Raw genomic sequence first — 21,718 nt, forward strand, 5'->3', positions numbered from 1 at the left:
CTGCACCTGCTTTCCACAGGCGGCCGCACCCGATTGGTGCGCGAGCCGCGCGTCTGCCTTCCCTCTCCGAAGGGAAGCAGCATGAGGAATTGGGGCCGGAGTGTGCCCCGTGGGGGCTCTGAAAAGTGCGCGTCACCCGGGGACATGGTAGGGGCGTACGAGCTCCTTTCTTTATCTTTCTGAAGTGCCCCGGGGGCACTGGAGTCAGCGCGATCCTTGCGCTGCAGTCCAAATATGGCGCCCGGGCTGCGGCGGTGATTAGCACACAGCAGAGGCGCCGTGGTGAGCGCGAGGGGCTCGTTGCTGAACCCGGGCAGCGGTGGTGACTTTTTGGGCAAAAGTAAAGCGCTTTTCCAAGCGCTGGGGCAAAGTTAAAAGCCCAGGCTGCGGCGGTGATCTTTCTGCAGGACTTCAGCCAGAGCGCTTTTCCCAAGCGCTACAAACCAAGCTTGTAGAGATCGTGGCAGGGATCAGGGGCCACAGCACCCTGTCCCTGGGAACAATAAGGCAAGAGAAAGCACAGGGCTGGTGGGCCCAGCTACATGTCAGCACAACGGGTGCAGATGGTGGCAGTTCCTTCTAGTGACCAGGCAGGTCACAGGTCAGCACAGCAGCAGCAGTCCAAGGTGGTTTCCTGGTGAGTCCATTCATCAGCATTCTGGGTCCAGTTTCAAGTTCCAAGAATGTTCAAATTGTGGGGAAAATTCCCCTGTACTTATAGTCAGTTCTTACAGTGTTTTACAATGGTAGGGAGAGGAGGTTCCAGCCAGTTACAACTGGTTCTGGGAGTGCCCCCTCTCTCCTTTCATTACAGGCTCCAAACATCAGTGGGGGGTTAACGACCCTATTGTGTGAGGCCAGGGCACAGTCTTTACAAATGCAGGTGTGGCCCGCCTCTCCCTTCTCTCAGCCCAGGAAGGCTTTACAATATGTAGATGCACCTCTGTGTCACCTCCACCCTCCTTGTGTTCAGGCTGTCTGAGAAGCATGCACAAAGCCCCAACTGTCAGTCTGCCCAGACGTTGATTGGAGACCAGCTGCAAAACACCAAAGTCATTAGCACAGATAAATGCACACTTTCTAGAAGTGGCATTTCTGTGATAGTAATAAAAAATACACCTACACCAGTAAGCAGCATTTCTTACCACGATCACAACCATACCAAACATGCCTACGCTACCCCTCATAAATCAGACAATACCCCTTACACATAAGGCAGGGCATTTCCAATGCAATCCTATGAGGAGGCAGCACTCACAGCAGTGAGACACCAAGTTAGGCTGTTTGTCACTACCAGGACAGGCCACGCTACATGGCACCTGTCTTTCCTTCTACATACATGGCACCCTGCCCAAAGGGCTAGATAGGGCGTACCTTAGGGGTGACTTACATGTAGTAAAAGGGGAGTTCTGGGCCTGGCAAGTAAATTTAGATGCCAGGTCCCTGTGGCAGGAAACTGCGCACACAGACTCTGCGTTAGCAGGCCTTAGATAGGTTTGACAGGCTACTTCAGTTGGTGGCGCAAGCAGCACTGCAGTCCCACTAGTAGCATTTAATTTACAGGTCCTGGGTATAGGGATACCACTTTACAAGGGTCTTATAGGTAAATTAAATATGCCAATCAGGTATAATCCAATCATACCAAATTTGTAAGAGAGAGCACATGCACTTTAGCACTGGTTAGCAGTGAAAAAGTGCTCAGAGTCAATACGTCAGCCAACAAAGGTCAGAAAAATAAGGAGGCAAAAAGCAAAAACTCTGGGGAATGACCCTGTAAAAGGGCCAGGTCCAACAGGGTCCAAAAGAGCCTCATTGAAAAGCAGAAGAGGATCCGCCACAGCTGACGCTGGATGCAGCACTTCAGCCAGGAGGTTTGTTTTCACCTCCGCAGTAGGAAGTGGAAGGTCCAAAAAGTCTGCTGCCTTCCTCACTACAGCGTGAAAAGAAGCAGCCTCTTCCGTATACTCCCCCGGAGAAGACATGTCCCATTCCAGGGAAGTGTCTAGGCTGCTTGCCGTATCCAAGCCTTGCAGGTCCCCTAAAGGCTCCACGATTTCACCTTCCTCCAAATGCTGTCTCTCATATTCCACTTCTTCCGGCAGCCGTAGAGCTAACCTCCTGGATCGGAGCCTGGACTCGAGCCCCAGCATCGATAAGGCGTCGGCCGACGCCAAAGATCTTTGACGGCGCCGACCCTCTGAGCCATCCGATGCTGGATCCCCCTGGCACCACAGGCAATTTCAAAGTCGACTGGATCCGTGGTGAATCCATCTATGCCGGAACAGTGGACGTCGTCGGCGTCACCGGTCTTCTGGGCGACGCCAAAGGCATCAGCGCCGAAGCGGTACCTCCAGAAGGAAGAAAGGGCATAAAGGGTGTCGGCTTGTAAGGAGCCGGAGCACCCAAGTCAAAGGCCAAAGGACCTGACGGACCCGCATGCCCACCACCAGGCGCCATGGTGGCAAAAATATTAAATATAGCATTCAGATATGCTGCGGGGTCCGTTCTCGGCGCCGGGAAAGCCGGATAACCCTGAGGAACCGGCGCCGGAGGTGAAGCCGATGATGGCCCAGGCATCTCCTGCTCCGGAGAAGCCCTCGGCTCCTGATGTGGATCCACTTCATACACCGACAGTGGAAACGTCGGAGAAGCTGGAGTCGTCAGAGGTGGAGGCGAGACACTCGGACTGATCTCCCACGTTGGTCGGCGCCGAGCTGATGTCGACCTCGAACGGGAGCATTCTCTGCTCGATCGGTGCCGTGAGCCATGCTGACGTCGAGAGTCACGATGACGCCGATGAGTCTTCGAGGATCTTGAAGAAGACTCTCTACGATGATGCTTTTCCTTCCTCTTCTTAGAACGAGCAAGAAACAATTTAGCCTCTCGTTCTTTCAGGGCCTTAGGATTCATACGTTGGCATGAACCGCATGACTCGACCTCATGGTCAGGACTAAGGCACCATAAGCAATTCCCCATGCAGGTCCGTGACCGACATGCAACCTCCACACTGTTTACAGGGTTTAAAACCCGACTTCCTAGGTTGTGACATAGTTACACCGAAGTGAAACTGTAGCTCCCTGGTAGCCTCGAAGAAAAAACGTTACTTGAAGGCACGGAAAAAGGGAGGTGACGTCTGCACATCAACGAGGGCTTCTTATTGCCTGGATGGCGTCATACGGGGTTGCGTGGAGTTGGGGAATTGTGACGTTGGCATGCAGAACTAGAAGATAGTTCCCGTCAAGGGCTGGTGCGTGGGGAAAATTCTTTAGGTGAGGAATCCACAGGTAATTCTATCCATCAGAAATAAGTAAATGTTATTGTTGACATCACATATACATCAAGGCGACATTGTCAACTATAACATTACCAAGTAGGTATCCTTCGCCAAACTCCCCAGCAAGTAGTCTTGTGTATATTCCACTGTGCCGAAAGATGTAGGAGTCATGTGTGCTACCTGGGTATCTGCCATTGAGATCTGTTATAATGGCGGAGGTATTGCTTATTACTTGTATGTTCATGGAATACGTACTTTTTCGGTTCCGATAAACATGGCCGATGGTGGACAGATAGCTACATGTGTCTCATCAATAGAGCCTATTACATGTATGGGAATTGGGCAATCTGGTAGAAATGTAATTTTGTTTGTAGTAATTTCTGTGGGATGTTGGGGAATCTTTTGTGCTGTTGAATTTTGCTAGGCATGACATTGAGAAATGCATTGAAGAAGCGTGAGAGAGCACTCTTTGAGACACATCCAGCTGCTGCTATGACCCTTTGATAGCTCCCTGAGGCTAATAGCTGCGGGGAGCATAATACCTGCACATGGGTGGGTATGCTATTGGTCCTGTGTGTGTTTCGCTGCAGTAGGAGTTGTAGATCAGCTATCAGGTCAAGTATCATGGCTGAGCTTAACCTGTACTTATCATATAGCTCCTCCTCTGTCTGGTCAAAAAGGTTAATGAGCACTCTGAAAATGCGCTCCTGTCTCCTCCTCCCTCTCATCAAACCTGCCAGCATCCTCATTCCCCTCACAATCACGCAGAGTGCAGCCATTGTGGAAAAGAGGCTGAGTCATTCTGGGCCTCTTTATACAGGTTGCACCTGTTTACCACCTATTTCACTTTGTGGTAATTTGCACATGCAAAAAGCCATTCTGAGAATAATCACAAATTGCTACTTTTTGATGCATTGCATTGCGATACAGAATTTGCAAATCGCAGATTGCGATTCACAAATTCACGTTACTATTTGCGATTCGCATACTGCGATTCGCAAATTCACATCTGTATTTGCGAATCGCATAATTTACTCATCTCAGTTGCAAGGAATCTCTATTTTAGCGATTCCTTATATTTGCACAGCGAATGCCTTTCATACATCGTGAAAGGCGATTTTGCATTCGCAAACGCTGGAATTTACTGATCCACACCGTTTGTGAATGCAAAATCCTTTGATACATCTGGCCCCAAATCTGGAGAGCGTCTCCACAAAAGTTCTGAAGTAACCAATTTTGACAAATATTATACTATCTTCAAATGTTCTTCTACTTCTGTCCGCCGTTATTGAGCAATACTCAATGCTGCACCACATTCCACAGTGAGACTGCCACCAAAAGATTATGTTTTCACTTTTAATTATGCCCCTCTTGGCAATGAAGCAATAACCATTATTTTACCACAGGTAGAATGCTTTGAGTCTGTTCCCATACTGTTAATACTTATAGGAGAACCCTAGCCATGCATTACATTCCAATATTAAGAGGTTGTGATTTCTATGAAAATCAAAGATGACTTAACTTAGGTTAAGATTTTATTATTGTGTTTAAAAAAAGGTCCTAAAGCATGCAACAAATAGCAGGTCAGCAATAATAAATTAATCATATCACAATTATTCAGACAGCAAACAATATTCAAAACAAAACTCAAGTATAGCGACAAATATTTACAATCCATCAGTAAACAACTTAGAAACCACATATACTAATTGTCTACTCAAAAACTGGAGATCTTATCTGCCAACATGAGAAGACGACTGATGGCATGGCAGATCAGTACAGTTGGTAGTAATTGTAAGTATTAAAAAGCAACTCTGTGGTTAATATATCTTTCCTGGCACAAAAAAGGAACAAGGTATTTAATGTAGGTTTGTATGTAGAAATCAAAATAAACATGAAGTGCATTACGGTTTGTGTAGAAATGCAGCCACTCTGGCATAATGTTATTAATTCATCAAAATCCTACTGCGATAAGCACACCTGCGGAGTCAGAGGTTTCGGTCTTCTAACTCGGTGATTGACTATTGAAGGCAGGCTTGCCCCAGACATTTGTCTCCCACCTCTAATGTATGGGAGACCTCTGCTCTTACTGGGGTTCAATATAAACACACAGCTGAGTCCCTTTAAGATGCTCCCTTTCATCTGAGTTGTTCTGGTTACAGTGCAGTTTTGGGCTTGTTCTCACAAGCAGTCCTGGATTTTCAGGCTATGATAATGTTTCAGCCTCTATCCTGGATTTTAGTGAGACTGACTCTAAGGCTGTTGGGTCTCATGGTCTCCTGCATCCTTCTTGTGAAACATGCCCCTTGACATAAGCGATCTCTGCAGTGGGACCGGAAGTTCTAGTGGGCTCACCATCAGGGGATCTCTCCACCATGGTTCAGATCATGGAGGGAACTGCAAAAGACCTGCAGTGGTGGCAGGTGTACTGCGATTGTGTCAGCAGCAGACTCCTCCCCTTCCCCAACCAGAGTTGACTATAGTGACAGATGCGTCACCACTTGGCTGGGGCCTCCACCTAGGAGAGGTGGAGATCAAAGGTCTCTGGTCTGTGGCGTAGTCCAGACTTACCATTAGCTATGGGTGATCCAGTTGGCATCGAAAGCCCTTCTTCCTTTGAAAAGGGGAATGCGGGTGCAGGTGTTCATGTAGAATCCCGCAGTCAACTAACAGGGCGGGGTGGGGTCGTGGACCCTTTGTCAAGAAGCCTTGAGTCTCTGCACATGGTTGTTTACCACCTGGTGTGCTCTCTGAACGCCAGGGTGTACAAATTCAGCCGTCAATGCCTAGTGGATAACAAATGACATCTCCATCTGGAGGTGGCGCATGGTCTCTTCCAAGAGTGGGGAGAGCCTTGGTTAGGCATGTTCGCCACTGTCAAATGCACAATGTCAGTTTTGTACATTGGAGTTTCCAAGGCAGCTCTCGCTCGGAGACACTTTTCATCTTGAGTGGAATTACGACCTCTTGTATGCCTTTCTGCCAATGCCTATCCTGCCCAGAGTTCTCAAGGCGATCATAAACGACTTAGCCCAAGTTATTCTGGTGGCTCCAGATTGGGCACAGAGAGTCTTGTATCCTGAGCTATCGAGCTTGACCATTTATCTGGCTGCCTATTCAGGAGGATCTTCTGTTGCAGCAACAGGGTAGTGTTCTGCACCCGAACCTGCGCACTCTGCCTTCTTGAGTGAAGTTTGAGCCACAGCAGTTGATAGCCTTAGACCTTCCTCCTGAAATCTGAGATGTTATTCTGACAGCCAGGTGCCCTCTACCAGTGCTGTCTATACCTGCCACTGGGACAGATTTGTGGCATGGCGTGCATTCGGCAAGACTGACCCTCTTGCCGCACCCCTTTACCAAGTTTTACTGTTTGTTTTGTCTTGGCCCAGCAGGCTATTTATCAGCCATGTCGGCTTTTTGTGGTTGTCAGACCAACCCTCCTTGTTCAAGTCACTTTATGTGACTAGGGTCTGTAGGAAAATAGCACCTTTCTGACATAGTTACCCCCACTTTTTGCCTGGTGTCAGTATGTTTAGACTCTAATATACACTGGAATCCTGCTAACCAGGACCCCAGTGTCAGTGTTCTCTTCCTTAAATTTAGTTGGTAAATAACTTTTACACTTCACAATTAGCATGCTGGTGCACCCATGTAAGACCTAGTATATGATACTTAAATACCCAGGGCATTAGTACGCCAGGGGTCCCCAATGGGCTGCAGCATGTATTGTGCCACCCATAGGGGCCCATGCAGACTGTGACTACAGGCCTGCCATTGCAGCCTGTGTGAAATGGTGTATGCACCTTTCACCCCAGATAAAGATTCCTTACTTTATATCACAGTCACTGCACTCTGTCCCTGTAAGTCACCTGTAAGGCAGGCCCTTCAGCCCAAGGGCAGGGTGCATGGTTCTCAGTGTGAGGGCACCCCTGCATGAGCAGAGATACCTCTATAAACCCCAGACTCCATTTTCTGGACACTGTAAGTGTGGGTAAGCAATCTTAAGGTATGTAGTGGACACTGGTCAACATGAGATGTCCAACTACATAATGGTTTCACAGAACCTAGGCATGTTTGGTATCAAACATGTTGGAACCGTGGAAGTACACCAATACCAGTGCTAGTTGCATGATACCAGGTACTCTAGGGGATCTCCCATGTCTGCCCGTATAGCTTTGCAGGGTCTGTATGCCATCCTGTGCTGCTGCTGACCTCAGACAGTGTTTTGTCCTGCTGCTTCTAAGCCTACCTCAGGCCGGGAATGGAGGAACAAAGTATTTCTTGTAGAGGAGGGGTATTACCACCTCTCCTTTAGAAATGGGGTGGGAATACCTCTGAGCACCACCAGACTGCTTTGAAGGGCAAATTTTGTACCCTCCTTTCATAAACCGGTTTACTCTAGTGTAGGAGCTCCCAGCTCCCTCTCTGGCACGAAACCACACAAAGGACAGGGGAATAACCATCCCATGTCCAGCTCCTCCTCTAGGGAGGTACATAGAGCTCTGCCAGATGGCCACTTGATTCTGCCATCTTTGAAATAAGATGAGCAGAGGCCCCTGGGAGCATCTGGCTGTCTAGTCCAGCTGGGTGATTTCCCTGACCCTCCCCCACAGATAGGTGGGTCACTGCAGTAAGTGTCAAACCCCCTTCCTGGGTTACTTAAGGGCTCCCCAGAGGGCAGGACACTATATTCGTCTGTAGATGCGTCTGTGGACTTGTCTGGAAACTCTCCTGCAAGATGCTTTTGCAGCCTAGACACTGGAACTGCTGCTGGACTTTGCTGGGACCCAAGACACAACTGTACCTAGTAGGAGGACTCCTACTGCAACTTTGTCCCTGTGCATTGCAAAGACTGCAACCTCCATGGCTGTGTATCCTCCAGAGTCACAAGGACTCTGCCTGCACTAAGTAAAGCAAGAAGGAATCTCTCTTGAAGTGAAGGAGTCACCCCCGTCATCTGCAGGCACCTCATCGATTATGACCAGTTTGTGGATCCTCTTGTCCCACAGATTCTCCAGACTAGGCACAGAGAGTCTGGTATTCCCAGCTGCTGATCATGTCCATCAATCCTCCGATCAGACTGCCCTTTCGGTAGGATCTTCTGTTGCAGCTGCCGGTGAGGGTTCTGCATCCGAATCTGCTTGCGTGGAGTTTGAGCAGCGACAGTTGACAGCTTTTGACCTTTCTCCCAAATTCTGCAACGAAATCTTGGCAGCCAGGTGTCCCTCCACCAAAACGGTATATGCCTGTCATTGGAAGAAATTTCTGGCATGGTACACAGACAATTCTGTTGGCCCCATTTGTGCCCTCTCTCTGGAGCCCTGTTTTTTATCCTTTCCCTGGCCCAGCAGGGTTCTGCTATGGGCACTCTTAAAGGTTGCCTGCTATTTCTCTTTTGTTTAGGTTTCCTAATCAACCTTCTTTGTTAAAGTCCCCTGTTGTACATGGACGTAGGTTCCTCAAAAGTCTTCAACATCTCTTTCCTCCATCCGCATTCAATATGCCCCAATGGGATCTGAATTTGGTTTTTACATTTCTGATGTGCGCTCCTTTGGAACTTGTCCACAATTGTCCACTCAGGCTTCTCACTTTGAAACCAGCCTTCTTTGTGGCCATTACATCTGCCTGCAGGGTGAGTGAGCTGCAGGCATTGTCATCTTAGCCTCCCTACCTTTCCATCTATCCTGACAAAGTACAGACGAAGCACTAGGACCTCCTTTCTGCCAAAAGTGGTTATGCCCTTTCATGTAGACCAATCCATCACCTTGCCTACTTTTTACGCACCCCCACATCCTTCAAAGGAAGAGGAGAGACTCCACCTGCGGGACCCAGAAAGAGCGTTGATGTTCTACCTTGATTGTACAAAAGATTTCTGGGTGGATGATCAGCTGTTTGTAGGTTATGTGGGTGTGAAGAAAGGTCGGGCAGTTGAGAAGCGGACCATCTTACGATGGGTCGTACTCTGCATTAAGATTTGCTACTCACTGACCAAAAGGACCCCCTGTGGGTTTGCATGCTCATTCTCTCCAAGCTAAAGCTGTTACCCTTGTGTTAGCATGCTGACTTCCAGTCCCTGACATCTGTCAGGCGGCAACACAGGCATCTCTGCACACGTTTACCAAACACTACTGCCTGGACAGTCAGGTCCATAGAGACGGGTACTTTGCCCTTTGAGTCCTGCAGAACTTTCTAGTATGAACTTGGTTCGCAGACCCACCTCAGGGGATGGTGGTATTGCTTAGGTATCTTTTCAAAGGTAAGGAATCGGCAGCTAGAAGTTGCTATCAGATGAACAAGTTACTTACCTTCAGTAACGTCTTATGTGGTAGAGACAGTACCTAGCTGCAGATTCCTTACTCACCCACCTATCCTCCCTGCTATGCAAACAGATTTCTAGGGGCAGGAACTCTCTTTTCAGGGCCTTAGTTTTGACGCACCAGTGGTTGGTTTCTTTATGGCTATGTGCTTCTGGTGTGGAAAGTCGTGAATAGAAACTGATGTCAGTGCAGTGGGTGGCTCCTATATAGGAAGTGCAACGTCATATTGGTTTTCCGGATCCAGTCTGACTCCTGGGAAGATTTCAAACGTAAGGAAGCTACAGCTAGATATTGCCTTTACCAGATAAGGTGTTTCCAAAAGTAGGTAGCTTGTTCAACACGTAAGTTACAGAGCACATGGCCCTATTCAGTCAAGCGTACTAACCAGTTCCACTAATATGACTGAAGCTAATTTCAACCAGATATAATCAAGTATATAATACATGGGGTTCTGCAATTCCTGTATAAAAACCTGTTTCCCATTTCTTTATTGTTACTTACCCAGTCACCTATTATAAAGCAATAACCTATTACTATTGAGTTCTGACATTACATTGCCTGCTCCCAGAGCCAGCAGCTGAGGGGAAAGGGAGGTCATGTCATGGAGCATAATTAAAGCAGCTCTTTAAAGAACAAAAACAAAACATTGCCTTTCTTTTTTGGGCTGTTTTCCAGCTGCACAGTGACAAGCAGAAAGGAGATATTTATGGGAGCATGTTTATTTTTCATTCCTCAGGTAATTATTTTGAAGTTTGAATCTTTCTAGGCAGTCTAGTCTACTGCGCCTTTTGGTTTAAAAAAAAAACACAGAGTTGTATTAAACTGATTCTAATATCCTTTAACTACAGTTATCTAAAAGCTTTTGTTCTGCATAATTGTGCACTAGGAATTCTATTTTAATTTTTCATATTTGCAAATCTGCCTTTTCTTTCTTATGAACAAGCCACGTACCAAGAATTCAAGTGGTTTGTGAGAAAGATGTGACCATGTATTATAAGGAATAAAGTACCCTTGTGGTACATGATAAGGATATTTCAATTTTCCTCAGATTTCCATTACCTTATAAAATAACTCGGCATTTGGCTTGGTTCCTCTATATGGTCATGGAGCGCCTTGGTGACTGTCTTACAATATCCTTATAATGTACGGCAGGGAGTACTTTATCCCATAAATAATAAATATGATAAATAATTCAAAATGCAGTATACATTAATAGAAATGCAAAGGAATAAATAGGTGTTTAAAATATATATGCCAAATCAAAAATAGTACAAATGGTGCAGCGATCTAGTGAAAAGACGAGAGTTCTATAATTATAACAGATCCAACATCAGATCCAAAGATTGTACAGTAGTTCAGTTTAGAATCAGTTCCTGAGTCATGGTCTTCTCAATGTTCAATATAAATAAATCAATGGTGTGATGTCGACAATTCACGCTTGAAGTCACACACAGCAAGTCTTAAAAGGACAAATATGCCATCAGTCTAAACACATACTTGATGAATTGGTACTTGAGGAGTAGGCAGAATTAAATGCTGCATATAATGCAAAGTGTTATAACAGGAGCCTACAAGTAATGAAGTCTTCATTTGAAAAATCGGAGGTATTGAATGCCACCTAGGATTCAGAATATTCGAGGATACAACATAGTTGCAGGATGGATCTTCACAGGAAGCCTTGCAAAGTTGGGATGGAAGGCAACTTTCCCAAAAGCTCTTTCTCCTTCCGTCTTTAGTTTTTCTTTCTCCAGCGCTATTCTCTCTAGCTCCAATTCTTTTTCCTTTTCTTTCTCATGCCTTTCCTTTTCTCTTTCCCTCACCTCTCTCTTTTTCTTTTTTCGCAGACCCATTCCTCTCGACTCTCCCTCTTCCTTTACTCTTTTCATTGGCAAGATAATATCAACTTACCCAACCTTATATTGCTTACATAACTTGGTAGTGTACTCGCCCCTGTGCCTGATTCTGTCTGTGACCTTTTATCCCTCTCGGACACAGTAAATGTTGCGAACACTAAAGGAACCTAATGAGGTCATTGTAGATGGTGTGAGAAATGTTGCACTTAGAGCCCTGTAGATTGTGGAAGCCTGGAGCTGCATCCTAATTGATGTATCCAATATTTTATTTTACTTTGATATTAAAATACTTAGACAAGCACTGGGCTGGGCAGTGAGTTATTCCGGCTGTTTACTCTTTGGATTCTGAGACTCTGCCCCACTCACAACGGCCCTGAGAAGCCTTTGACTGGTTATCCTCGTTACTGTGAGCGTGGAGAATGGTGTACTTTAGCCAGTTAACATTGCCACAGTAGGACACACCCCATGACACCAGAAGCAAACAGCCTCAGCTACAACAGCTGTGTCCCAGTAGCTCCTGCCTGCCTCGTCTCCCACCCTCGCCCCGAAAGAGGCTTCACAGTGCGCACCTGGACCCACATTGTCTGGGTTAATCTCTCAGTAATGCTGATCTGATGTTTCATGAAGAGATGAGGTATCATGTGCATGTTGTCTTCTTGCAGGTTTGTTGGGTTTTGTATTTCTTTTTTTGTGACAGTGAGTTTCTGAGCGCCAGGAGAGTGGTGTATTAAATCCTCCACTTTTGTGCACTGCGTGGGAGATGTGTTTTCTTCCCTTGCATGTGTATATTGTGGTTTGGGGGGGAATGTATCCTGGGTGATGAGAGAGACAGTGTGTGTGTAAGAGTTTGCCCTCAGCCTGGTTTCTGAGAAAAAAAGACACACTCGTTATTACAGAGCACTCATTTGTAACTTTAAAAAACTAATCTGTTTTCTGAAATGTTGTTTAATATTTTGCCATGGTTAAATACTACTTTATGTAATACTCCTGTCAATTTGTCGGTCTTTCTTTATGAATTAGGACATTATTATTCACCTTGGTATTCTTAGGTGTTAAATCAGCTTTTTTAGCTACTCCATTTTTTTTATATTTGCGATTTGATATTGCAACTTATAATAATCATAAATGCTTTTATGAAATTATTCTTTTAGACAGCTGAAATGGCAGAACGTTTAGAGAAACTTGGCGAAAGTTCCCTCAGAAACTTCACAATGGATACGGAGATAAGCTTATATAAGTTTGAAGGTGAAGATTATCGAGAAAAACAAAAGGTATTTTCAGGCGAATATGAAAGTACATTATGTTATGTTTATAATCATAACTTTATACCTCTAAAAATTCTGAATTATATTGTAAGTTAAGATAAATAAATCAAGCAGCAACATAGTCACATAGAAAATGGGTAAATATTCAAGTTGTTACATGAATTTGATGCATGTTTATCTTTTGAGTACAACTATGGTCAACATTAAAGAATCCCATTATTACAGTGAATATATTTCATAGCTATATAGAATGTAAAAACAGGTAAAAATTACAAAGCCCATCCAGTCTTCCCTTTCTGTGCTAATGCTAGACCCACGTACTCTAGATGATTCATTTGTGTTGCTCTACAGCAGTGGAGTTTTCCCAGATCTACATGCTTGAATATTGCTTGGCAAGGCTAGGAATACTTGGTATTTTTAAAACAACAAAAACAGTGTTAAAAATTACCATAAGCACAGACACCTGATTTGAAACAACCCAAGAGTCTACCTTGAGGCCACCATTTCTATCCCACGTTGTGTGAGAAGGAGTCGCCAGAAATAGCTTTGTTCTTTTATCTTCAGAAGTGAAAAATTGTTCAGAAAAATAATTATTTGGTTTCAGTCCAGATCCTAGCTTAAGCTACTTCTAAAACTAGTGTCTGTTTTTTTGCAAAGCCCACTTACAATAAAATGTGTATTATTTGGGAAGGATGTGAGTCCATCCCAAATATTAAGATCAAAATCCTGATCGGTCAAACACTCAAGTACAAGAAATACATCTGAACTCAATCCCTCCTAGCAGTGGCACTGAGCAGATACACTCAACCTAAGAACAAGTGTGTAAATCATTTAGCAATACCAAAACAATTAAAATGTCAGGAGTTCACTGATGCCGGGTGAGTCCCTGTCCGCGTGTTTCGTAATAGAAAGGGCACACGGAGCTATCAAAGAAGCCGCCTCCTGGAGCACGCCTGCATCTGTTAATAGCCCGGCTGTTGAATTACAGGGCTAGAGACGCCATCCTTAAATAAAATATGCCGGAACACAGTCCAAACTTACCTATCAAAATTCTTCCATCATGATTTTTCCAGATTACACAAAGATGGTGCAGCAGTAGAGACAGACTTTCACTAAAGCCCAACAACAATTACGAGAGTTTAACCTATGGTATATACTGCTGTACCCAGATCGGATGAGAGTTATTTATGAGCCACAGACACATTTTTTTTATACCTCAGGAAGAGGTTGTAGGAAAGTACCCTCTTTTTGGAATGTTACCCCGAATTTCTGCCTGATGTCAGTGTGTTTGACTGCGTCATTGGGATCCTGCTAACAAGGACCACAGTGCTTATGCTCTCCCTCCTCTAAATGTTGTCACTGCATTATTGGTAACCCAGTATTTCATCCCAAATTGGTACACTGGTCACCCCTTATAAGTCCCTAGTATATGGTACTTAGGTACCCAGGGCATTGGGGTCCCAGGCAATCCCTATGGGCTGCAGCATTTCTTTTGCCACCCATGGGGAGCCCACGCAAAGACTTCTACAGGACACCCATTGCTGCCTGTGTGAAATGGTGCATGAAACCTTTCACTGCCATTTACATTGCACCAGGTCACTTATAAGTCACCCACATACCAGGCCTTCCAACCCTGAAGGCTGGGTGTAGAGTACCTGTGTGTGAAGGAACCCCTGCACTAGCAGAGGTGCCCCCACGTCATCCAGGACCCTTTTCCCGGACTTCGTGAGTGCGGGAACGCCATTTTAAGCGTACACTAGCCGTAGGTCACTACATATGTACAGCTTAACAATGGTAACTCTGAATATGGCCATGTTTGGGATCAAACATGTTGGAATCAGACCCCAACTGTAGGAAGATGGCTCTGTATGCACTATTTCAAAATGAGATATAATGTGCTCAGAGTCCAGGGGTTCCTCAAGAGGCTTGGCAGAGGCAATGATAGATAAGACTAATGCTTTATTTATGGTAGTGTGGTCGAGCAGTTAGGCTTATCAGAGGGTAGTGTGAAGCATTTGTTGTACACACACAAGCAGTAAGTGAAAACACACACTCAATGACTTAACTCCAGGCCAGTAGGTTTTTATATAGAAAAATATTCTTTTGTTAATTTATTTCTAGAACCACAAGATTAATTTAGCAGGTAAGTACATTAAATAAAAGGTACTTTACACAGTAAGACTTAGACGTTTGAATGGAATTAACAATGTACATAGTTTTCTTTAAAATGGAAAAAAGCTATTTTAAAAGTGGCTACTGCAATTTTCAATTTTCAACAATTCCTGGGGGAGGTAAGTAAAGTATAGTTTCTGAGGTAAGTAACACATTTAGGGTTCAATCTCTGGGGCATAGGTAGCCCACCATAGGGGGTTCAAGATAACTCCAAACACCCGGCACCAGCAACACAGAGGGGTACTCTGGTTCCAGTCCGCTTGCAGGTAAGTACCGGCATTGTCGGAGGGTAGACCAGAGGGTTTTGGAAGAGTACTGGAGGGGCCCCAAGTAGGTACAAAACCACACCCTCAGTGGCATGGGGGCTTCTGGGTGCAGTGTGCAAACAGGGTGTCGGGTTCTCAATAGAACTCTATGGAGTGACACAGGGGTCACATAGGTGCTGCAGGCAGGGCACAGGGGAGCCTGTTGGGTAAGCCACCGACTGGTCAAGGGTGAGGGCTGCCTGCTGGTTGTTGCTGCACTGGTGGTCAGTTTCTCTCCGGCCTGGCAGCCGGGGAGAGGAGGGGTGGTAGTGCTTCTCCGGGTATCACATATCTTCATCCCGGGCAGTGCCGATCTGGGGGTTTCCTTGAGATTCCATCTGCAGGCATCATCGTGGGGGTGTAGAGAGGTCAGCCCAGGTTGGACACGTCATCTCAGTCGCCTGGGGGTCCTCACCAATAAGTGGTTTATTTGGACACGGGCCGGGGGCTTCTGGTGCAGAGTAGTTGGACTCACACTTGTGGAGTGGGGTGAGAGTCCCTTTAACGTTTTTTTATTGGTCTTTTTTTTGGACAGCTCTACTGTCCTTCGGAGTTTCTTTGTCCTCGGTGATGCAGGCAGACCCCAGGAGGCTTTTCATGGGTCGCTGGTCCTGCAGAACGCGTTGCTTCTTTTCTTGCAGCTTTTCAAAGCAGGAGACAGGCTGGTAGGGTTGGGGCCGAGTCAGTTATTGTCTCCTCTTCTCTGTGGGTTTTTCAGCGCAGCAGTCCTTCTTCTTTCTTCAGGTCACCAGGAATCTGAAGAGCTGGGTTCAGGGTCGCCCTTAAATACTAAATTTAGGGGTGTGGTAGGGTCAGAGGGCAGGAGCCAATGGCTACTGTCCGTGAGGGTGGCTACATCCTCCTTGTGCCCACTCCCTCTGGGGAGGGGGGTACATCCCTATCCTTATTGGTCCTAATCCTCCAAAGCAAGATGGAGGATTTCTCAAGGAGGGATCACTTCAGCTCTTGGCAACTTAGGGGTGGTCCTGGCTGAGGGAGTGACTTCTTGTTTTCTCATTATCCCTCTGGACTTGCCACCAAGAGTGGGGGCTCGTCCGGGGGCGGGCATCTCCACTAGCCCTGGGACACAGTAACACCAGGCTTCAGCCTTTGAGGCTCCCCGCCAGGTGTTACAGTTCCTGCAGGGGGAGGTGTGAAGCACCTCCACCCAGGACAGGCTTTGTTTCTGACCAAGGAGTGCACAAAGGTACTCACCCCATGTGGTCAGAAACTCGTCTGGAAATGGCAGGCTGGCACAGACCGGTCAGCCTTGCACTAGCAGTTGGGCTATCATACAGGGGGCATCTCTAAGATGCCCTCTGTGCGCATTTTTCAATAAATCCCACACTGGCATCAGTGTGGGTTTAATGTGCTGAGAACTTTGATACCAAACTTTCCAGTATTTAGTGTAGCCATTATGGTGCTGTGGAGTTCGTAATGACAAAATCCCAGACCATATACTCAGTATGGCTACTCTGCACATACAGTGTTTAAGAATTGACTTAGACACTGTTGGGGCATAGTGCCCATGCAGCTATGCCCTCACCTGTGGTATAGTGCACCCTGCCTTAGTGCTGTAAGGCCTGCTAGAGGGGTGACTTACCTATGCCACAGGCAGTGGTTTGTGGGCATGGCACTCTGAAGGGAGTGCAATGCCGACTTAGTCATTTTCTCCCCACCAGCACACACAAGCTGTGTGGGGCAGTGTGCAAGTGCTGAGTGAGGGGTCCCCTTGGTGACATAGTACATGCTGCAGCCCTTAGAGACCTTCCCTGGCAATAAGGCCCTTGATACCAGGAGTACCACTTACAAGGGACTTATCTGTGTACCAGGGCTGTGCCAATTGTGGAGACAAAGGTGCAGTTTAGGGAAAGAACTCTGGTGCTGGGGCCTGGTTAGCAGGGTCCCAGCACACTTTCAATCATAACTAGCATCAACAAAAGGCAAAACGTTAGGGGGTAACCATGCCATGAGAGGCGTTTTCCTCCGACAGAGAGGAGGGCCGCCTGCCGAACCTGGCTGCGCCGGGTGTCAGTTTCTCCAAGACCTGTGGGCTGCGGGTGCAGTGAGTCCTTTGGCATCAGATACCTCGGTCCGTAGCTTTCGCGGTCAGGGGGATCCTCGGGATTTCCTCTGCAGGTGTCGTCGTGGAGGGGTGGAGAGGTAAACCCAGGGTGGGCACTTGCTCAGAATTGCCTGGGGATCTTCTCTAGCTGGTTGGGCCACCTAGACACAGGACGTGGGTGTTGGGTGCAGAGTGGTTAGGACTCACGCATTCGGAGTGAGATGGGAGCCCTTAGTTGTTGGTTTCTTCTTGGACAGGGCTGCTATCCACTGGAGTTCTTGGTCGTTTAGGGTGCAGGGCAGTGTTCTGGAGCTTGTCAGAGGTCGCAGGTCCTGCTGGATGTGTTACTGTTCTTTTGTAGTTTCTTTGAAGCGGGAGACAGGCCGGTAGGGCTGGGGCCAAATTAGTTGTTGTCTTCCTTCTTCTCTGCTGGGGTTTCAGCCTAGCAGTTCTTCTTCTTCTTGTTAGGTTGCCAGGAATCTGGTGAGCTGGGTTCAGGGAGGCCCTTAAATTCTAGATTTAGGGGCGTTTTAGGTGTCAGAGGACAGTAGCCAATGGCTATTGTTCCTGACGGTGGCTACACACTCCTTGTACCCACTCTCTCTGGGGAGGGGGGCACAACCCTAATCCTATTGGTCTCTGTCCTCCAAACCTAGATGGAGGATTCTGCAGGGTGGGGGTCACCTCAGCTCTGGACACCTAAGGGGTGGTCCTGGCTGGGGTGGTCACTCTTCCATGTTTTCCCTAATTTTCCCACTGGACTTGCCGCCAAAAGTGGGGCTTTGTCCGGGGGGCAGCAGCTGTACTAGCTGGAGTGCCCTTGGGCACTGTAATCTGTGGAAGAGCCTTTGAGGTTCACTGCCAGGTGTTACAGTTCCGTTAGGGGGGAGGTGTGAAGCACTTCCACCTAGGACAGGCTTTGTTTCTGAGCACAGATTGCACAAAGGCACTCACTCCATATAGTCAGAAACTTGTCTGAAAGTGGCAGGCTGGCACAGACCGGTCAGTCCAACACTAGCAGTTTGGCTAACATACAGGCGGCATCTCTGAGATGTCATCTATGTGCATTTTTCTGTAAATTCCACACTGTCATCAGTGTGGGTTTGTGCTGAGAACTTTGATACCAAACTTCCCAGTATTCATTGTAGCCATTATGGAACTGTGGCGTTCGTTTTTGACAAACTCCCAGACCATATACTTAATATGGCTACTCTGCACTTACAATGTCTAAGAATTGACTTAGACACTGTTGGGGCATAGTGCCCATGCAGCTATGCCCTCACCTGTGGTATAGTGCACCCTGCCTTAGTGCTGTGAGGCATGCTAGTGGGGTGACATACCTGTGCCACAGGCAGTGGTTTGTGGGCATGGCTCTCTGAGAGGGGTGCCATGTCAACCAGTTGCACATGCTTGGTGAGGGGGTCCACTAGGGTGGCATAATACATGCTGCAGCCCTTAGAGACCTTCCCTGGTCACAGGACCCTTGGTATCATGGGTACCTTTTACAAGGGACTTAACTGTGTGCCAGGGTTGTGCCAATTGTGGAAGCAAGGGTGCAGATTTTTAGAAAGAACACTGGTGCTGGGGCCTGGTTAGCAGCACACTTTCAATGAAAGTTGGGATCAACACTAGGCAAAAAGAAGGGTGGTAACCATGCCAACAGTGGCACATTCCTACACTTCCCATATGAAGGCTTATTGGTCTCAATTTTGGGAACATCTAGTAAATACCATCCACAATGCGGTGGAGGTGGGGCGGCTGCCATCAGACTGGCGGCATGCCAAAATTGTGGTGTTTCTGAAGCCAGGTCGCTCACCAGAAGACCCTTCCTCTTACGGCCCAATTTAATTGCTAAATATTGAGGTCAAACTCCTGGTGAGAGCACTTAAAAATATGCTACAACCCTATATCCTAAAGTTAATTCATCAGGACCAAGCTTGTTTTATACCAGGTCGGGCAACACGCCATAATATACGGAGAGGCTCGATATGCGATGCCTCTGGCTGGTTGCCTTGAAGGCCCAGTTGCCATTTTATCAGCGTCCTAGACAGATTAGACATACTTATTTGCTCTAATACATAGGCTGAACTTAGGACCCAGATTCATTTAATTTGTCCGCTTATTATATATGGATATTTCAGCGTCCGTTAGAATCGCTGGGCACACTTCTGAGTCCTTTCAGATATGTGGTACACGCCAAAGGTGCCCTCTTTCACCTATACTATTCGCGCAGGAGATACAGCCCTTGGCTGAATGGTTTCAAATAGATCCACTGGTTAGAGGCTTTGAGTGGTCCCCAGATGTCTTGGATAGGATCGTGCTATATGCAGACGATATACTAATCTATATGTCAGATCACAGCATTACTGTGCCACGAATACTTGAGATGTTACATATCTTTGGAGAAACGTCTGGCTTATTTATAAATTTGGCTAAGTCCGCCATTCTACCTCTCAATGGATATGGGGGTCCCATATCCTGGGCTGCAAGCATTCTGGTGGCAGATAAGGGTCTTAAATACCTGGTAGTGTATCTGTCAATAGATAAAGATTGGTCATGGAGTAAAAATGATGAGCTGATGCTGAGCAAGACTTAGGAGGAGATCAAAACATGGTCACTTCCCCTTTCCCTCATGGGAAGGACCTCAGTTTTTAAGACGCTTTCCCTGCATAAGATATTAGATAAACTTCAGAATTTTCCATTTGCTATCCTGCGCCGGTGGTTCCACCAATTCAAGTCCTTATTATCGAGATTTCTGTGGGATGGAGGGACTCCTTGTATATCCTTGGCCATATGCTTTATATCTACGTATGAGGGTGGTATAGCTACGGCAGATCTATACTCGTATTAAGTGGCTTCTCATTTGCTAATCATTAAAGAGTGGCGGAGTGGTCATCACAGCGACACTGCATATGCCACTGATAAATGGGTGATGGGGGGAACCTCCCTACTCGGCTTATTATACTGTAATTCAAAGCTCAATAACTTACCCCCGGCAACACAGGTGATGATTAGACTCTGGCTTGAGGTCCACCGGCGTATTGGACTGTGGGGCACCCTTACAGAAATGACACCCTTGTGACATGGAATAATTCTCGGCAGGTGGCCCAGTTGGAGGGCTTTGGGAGATGGGACATGATAGGGGTTACGTTATTAGAAGATGTCATGGTTGAGCCTAATTTAAAATCCTTTCAAGCTCTGCAAAACAAATATCATTTGCACTGCACCCAGTTTCACAAATATCTGCAGTTATGACATGCTCTATTGCCTTACGTTGGGTCTTTAACAACAATACCTGAATTCACCCCCTTGGAGTGTAAGCTCTTGCAGAGAGATATGGGAGCTCTCAAGATATCCAGGATATATCGCTCTTTGATAATTAACAGCCCACACACACTAGATGTCCAGAAACGGTTCTGGGAGAAAGATAATCTAATTTTAGATGACAATGACTTGGCAGGGGCAGTACGGTAGCCTCACGAGGCGCCTGTTTACACACGCTTACGCATGATGCAATTGAAATATCTCCATACAGCGTATTATACATGGCAGCGCCTTTGGCGCGTAGGGGTGGTAGCCTCCCTGCAATGTCTTTGATGCCAGGGGCCGAAAGGTACATTTATACATATGGTGTGGGAGTGTCCTGAGTTGAAAACATTCTGGGAAGGGATTATAGAATGCCTTAGGGCAATCTTATCACTACATACACCATTTGATCACAAATCAGTACTTCTGCATGTGATTGAGGGAGTCGGGGTAATCGATATCAGCGGCGATTATTGCTGTTGGACATAGCCAGAGCATGAAAAGCAGTGTTGCCCCCTGTGCTGAGTGTTTGGAAACGCGGCCTGGTCCACTGTATGGCTTTAGAGATCCCTATAGATCAGGCGTGGGGATTGCCGCACAAACATTCTAAGATTTGGCAGAGATGGGCGGACTATAGTGTATACTCTTGCCCCCGGTGCGATCTCCTCACTCAGACACTGATGTACTGAATTTTGCTATGCAGTAACTATACCACATGTATCCATTCTAGCTAACTGCTTTATATATAAGATATGTTGAAGGCGGGGAAGGATGGGGGAGGGAGTGGGTGAACATGCAGTTTAAGTTTAGAAATGTTAAACTTTTGCATTGCACTGTGAATTTGAGTGATTATTATCTAGCTTCGGTTAGAGTATGTTGGATATGCAATAAATTGTGTTATGAAAAAAGTGATGTACTATGTGATATAATAAGCAGTGCATGGCAAGGGCACACGCTATAGCTACTTTAGTGAACTATGTTGAATTTCATTTTTTTTGTTTAAAACAAACGTTTTAGCTGACAGCTAAATATAACTTCACTTTAATTTCAACCTTTGTTTTTTTTCAGTGAATATCCGAGTTTTATTTAATGCGAAGTTAGATAACATTACCAGACCTAACTATAATGTCACTTGAACCTTTAACTTTTTCAATACATTTT

At 46.4% G+C, this 21,718-nt stretch overlaps 1 protein-coding gene across 2 annotated transcripts in view; it reads left to right on the forward strand.

Moving 5' to 3' along the window:
* Positions 1–21,718, forward strand: part of LOC138262082 (probable global transcription activator SNF2L1) — a 1,420,807-nt gene that overhangs the window by 916,450 nt on the left and 482,639 nt on the right. For both annotated transcript variants that reach the window (XM_069211817.1, XM_069211826.1), the window contains exon 16: positions 12,596–12,715. In XM_069211817.1, coding sequence (XP_069067918.1) covers positions 12,596–12,715 — 120 coding nt within the window. The remainder of the gene's footprint in view (positions 1–12,595; positions 12,716–21,718) is intronic.

Source organism: Pleurodeles waltl, chromosome 2_1, assembly GCF_031143425.1.
Source record: "Pleurodeles waltl isolate 20211129_DDA chromosome 2_1, aPleWal1.hap1.20221129, whole genome shotgun sequence".
Lineage (NCBI taxonomy): Eukaryota > Metazoa > Chordata > Amphibia > Caudata > Salamandridae > Pleurodeles > Pleurodeles waltl.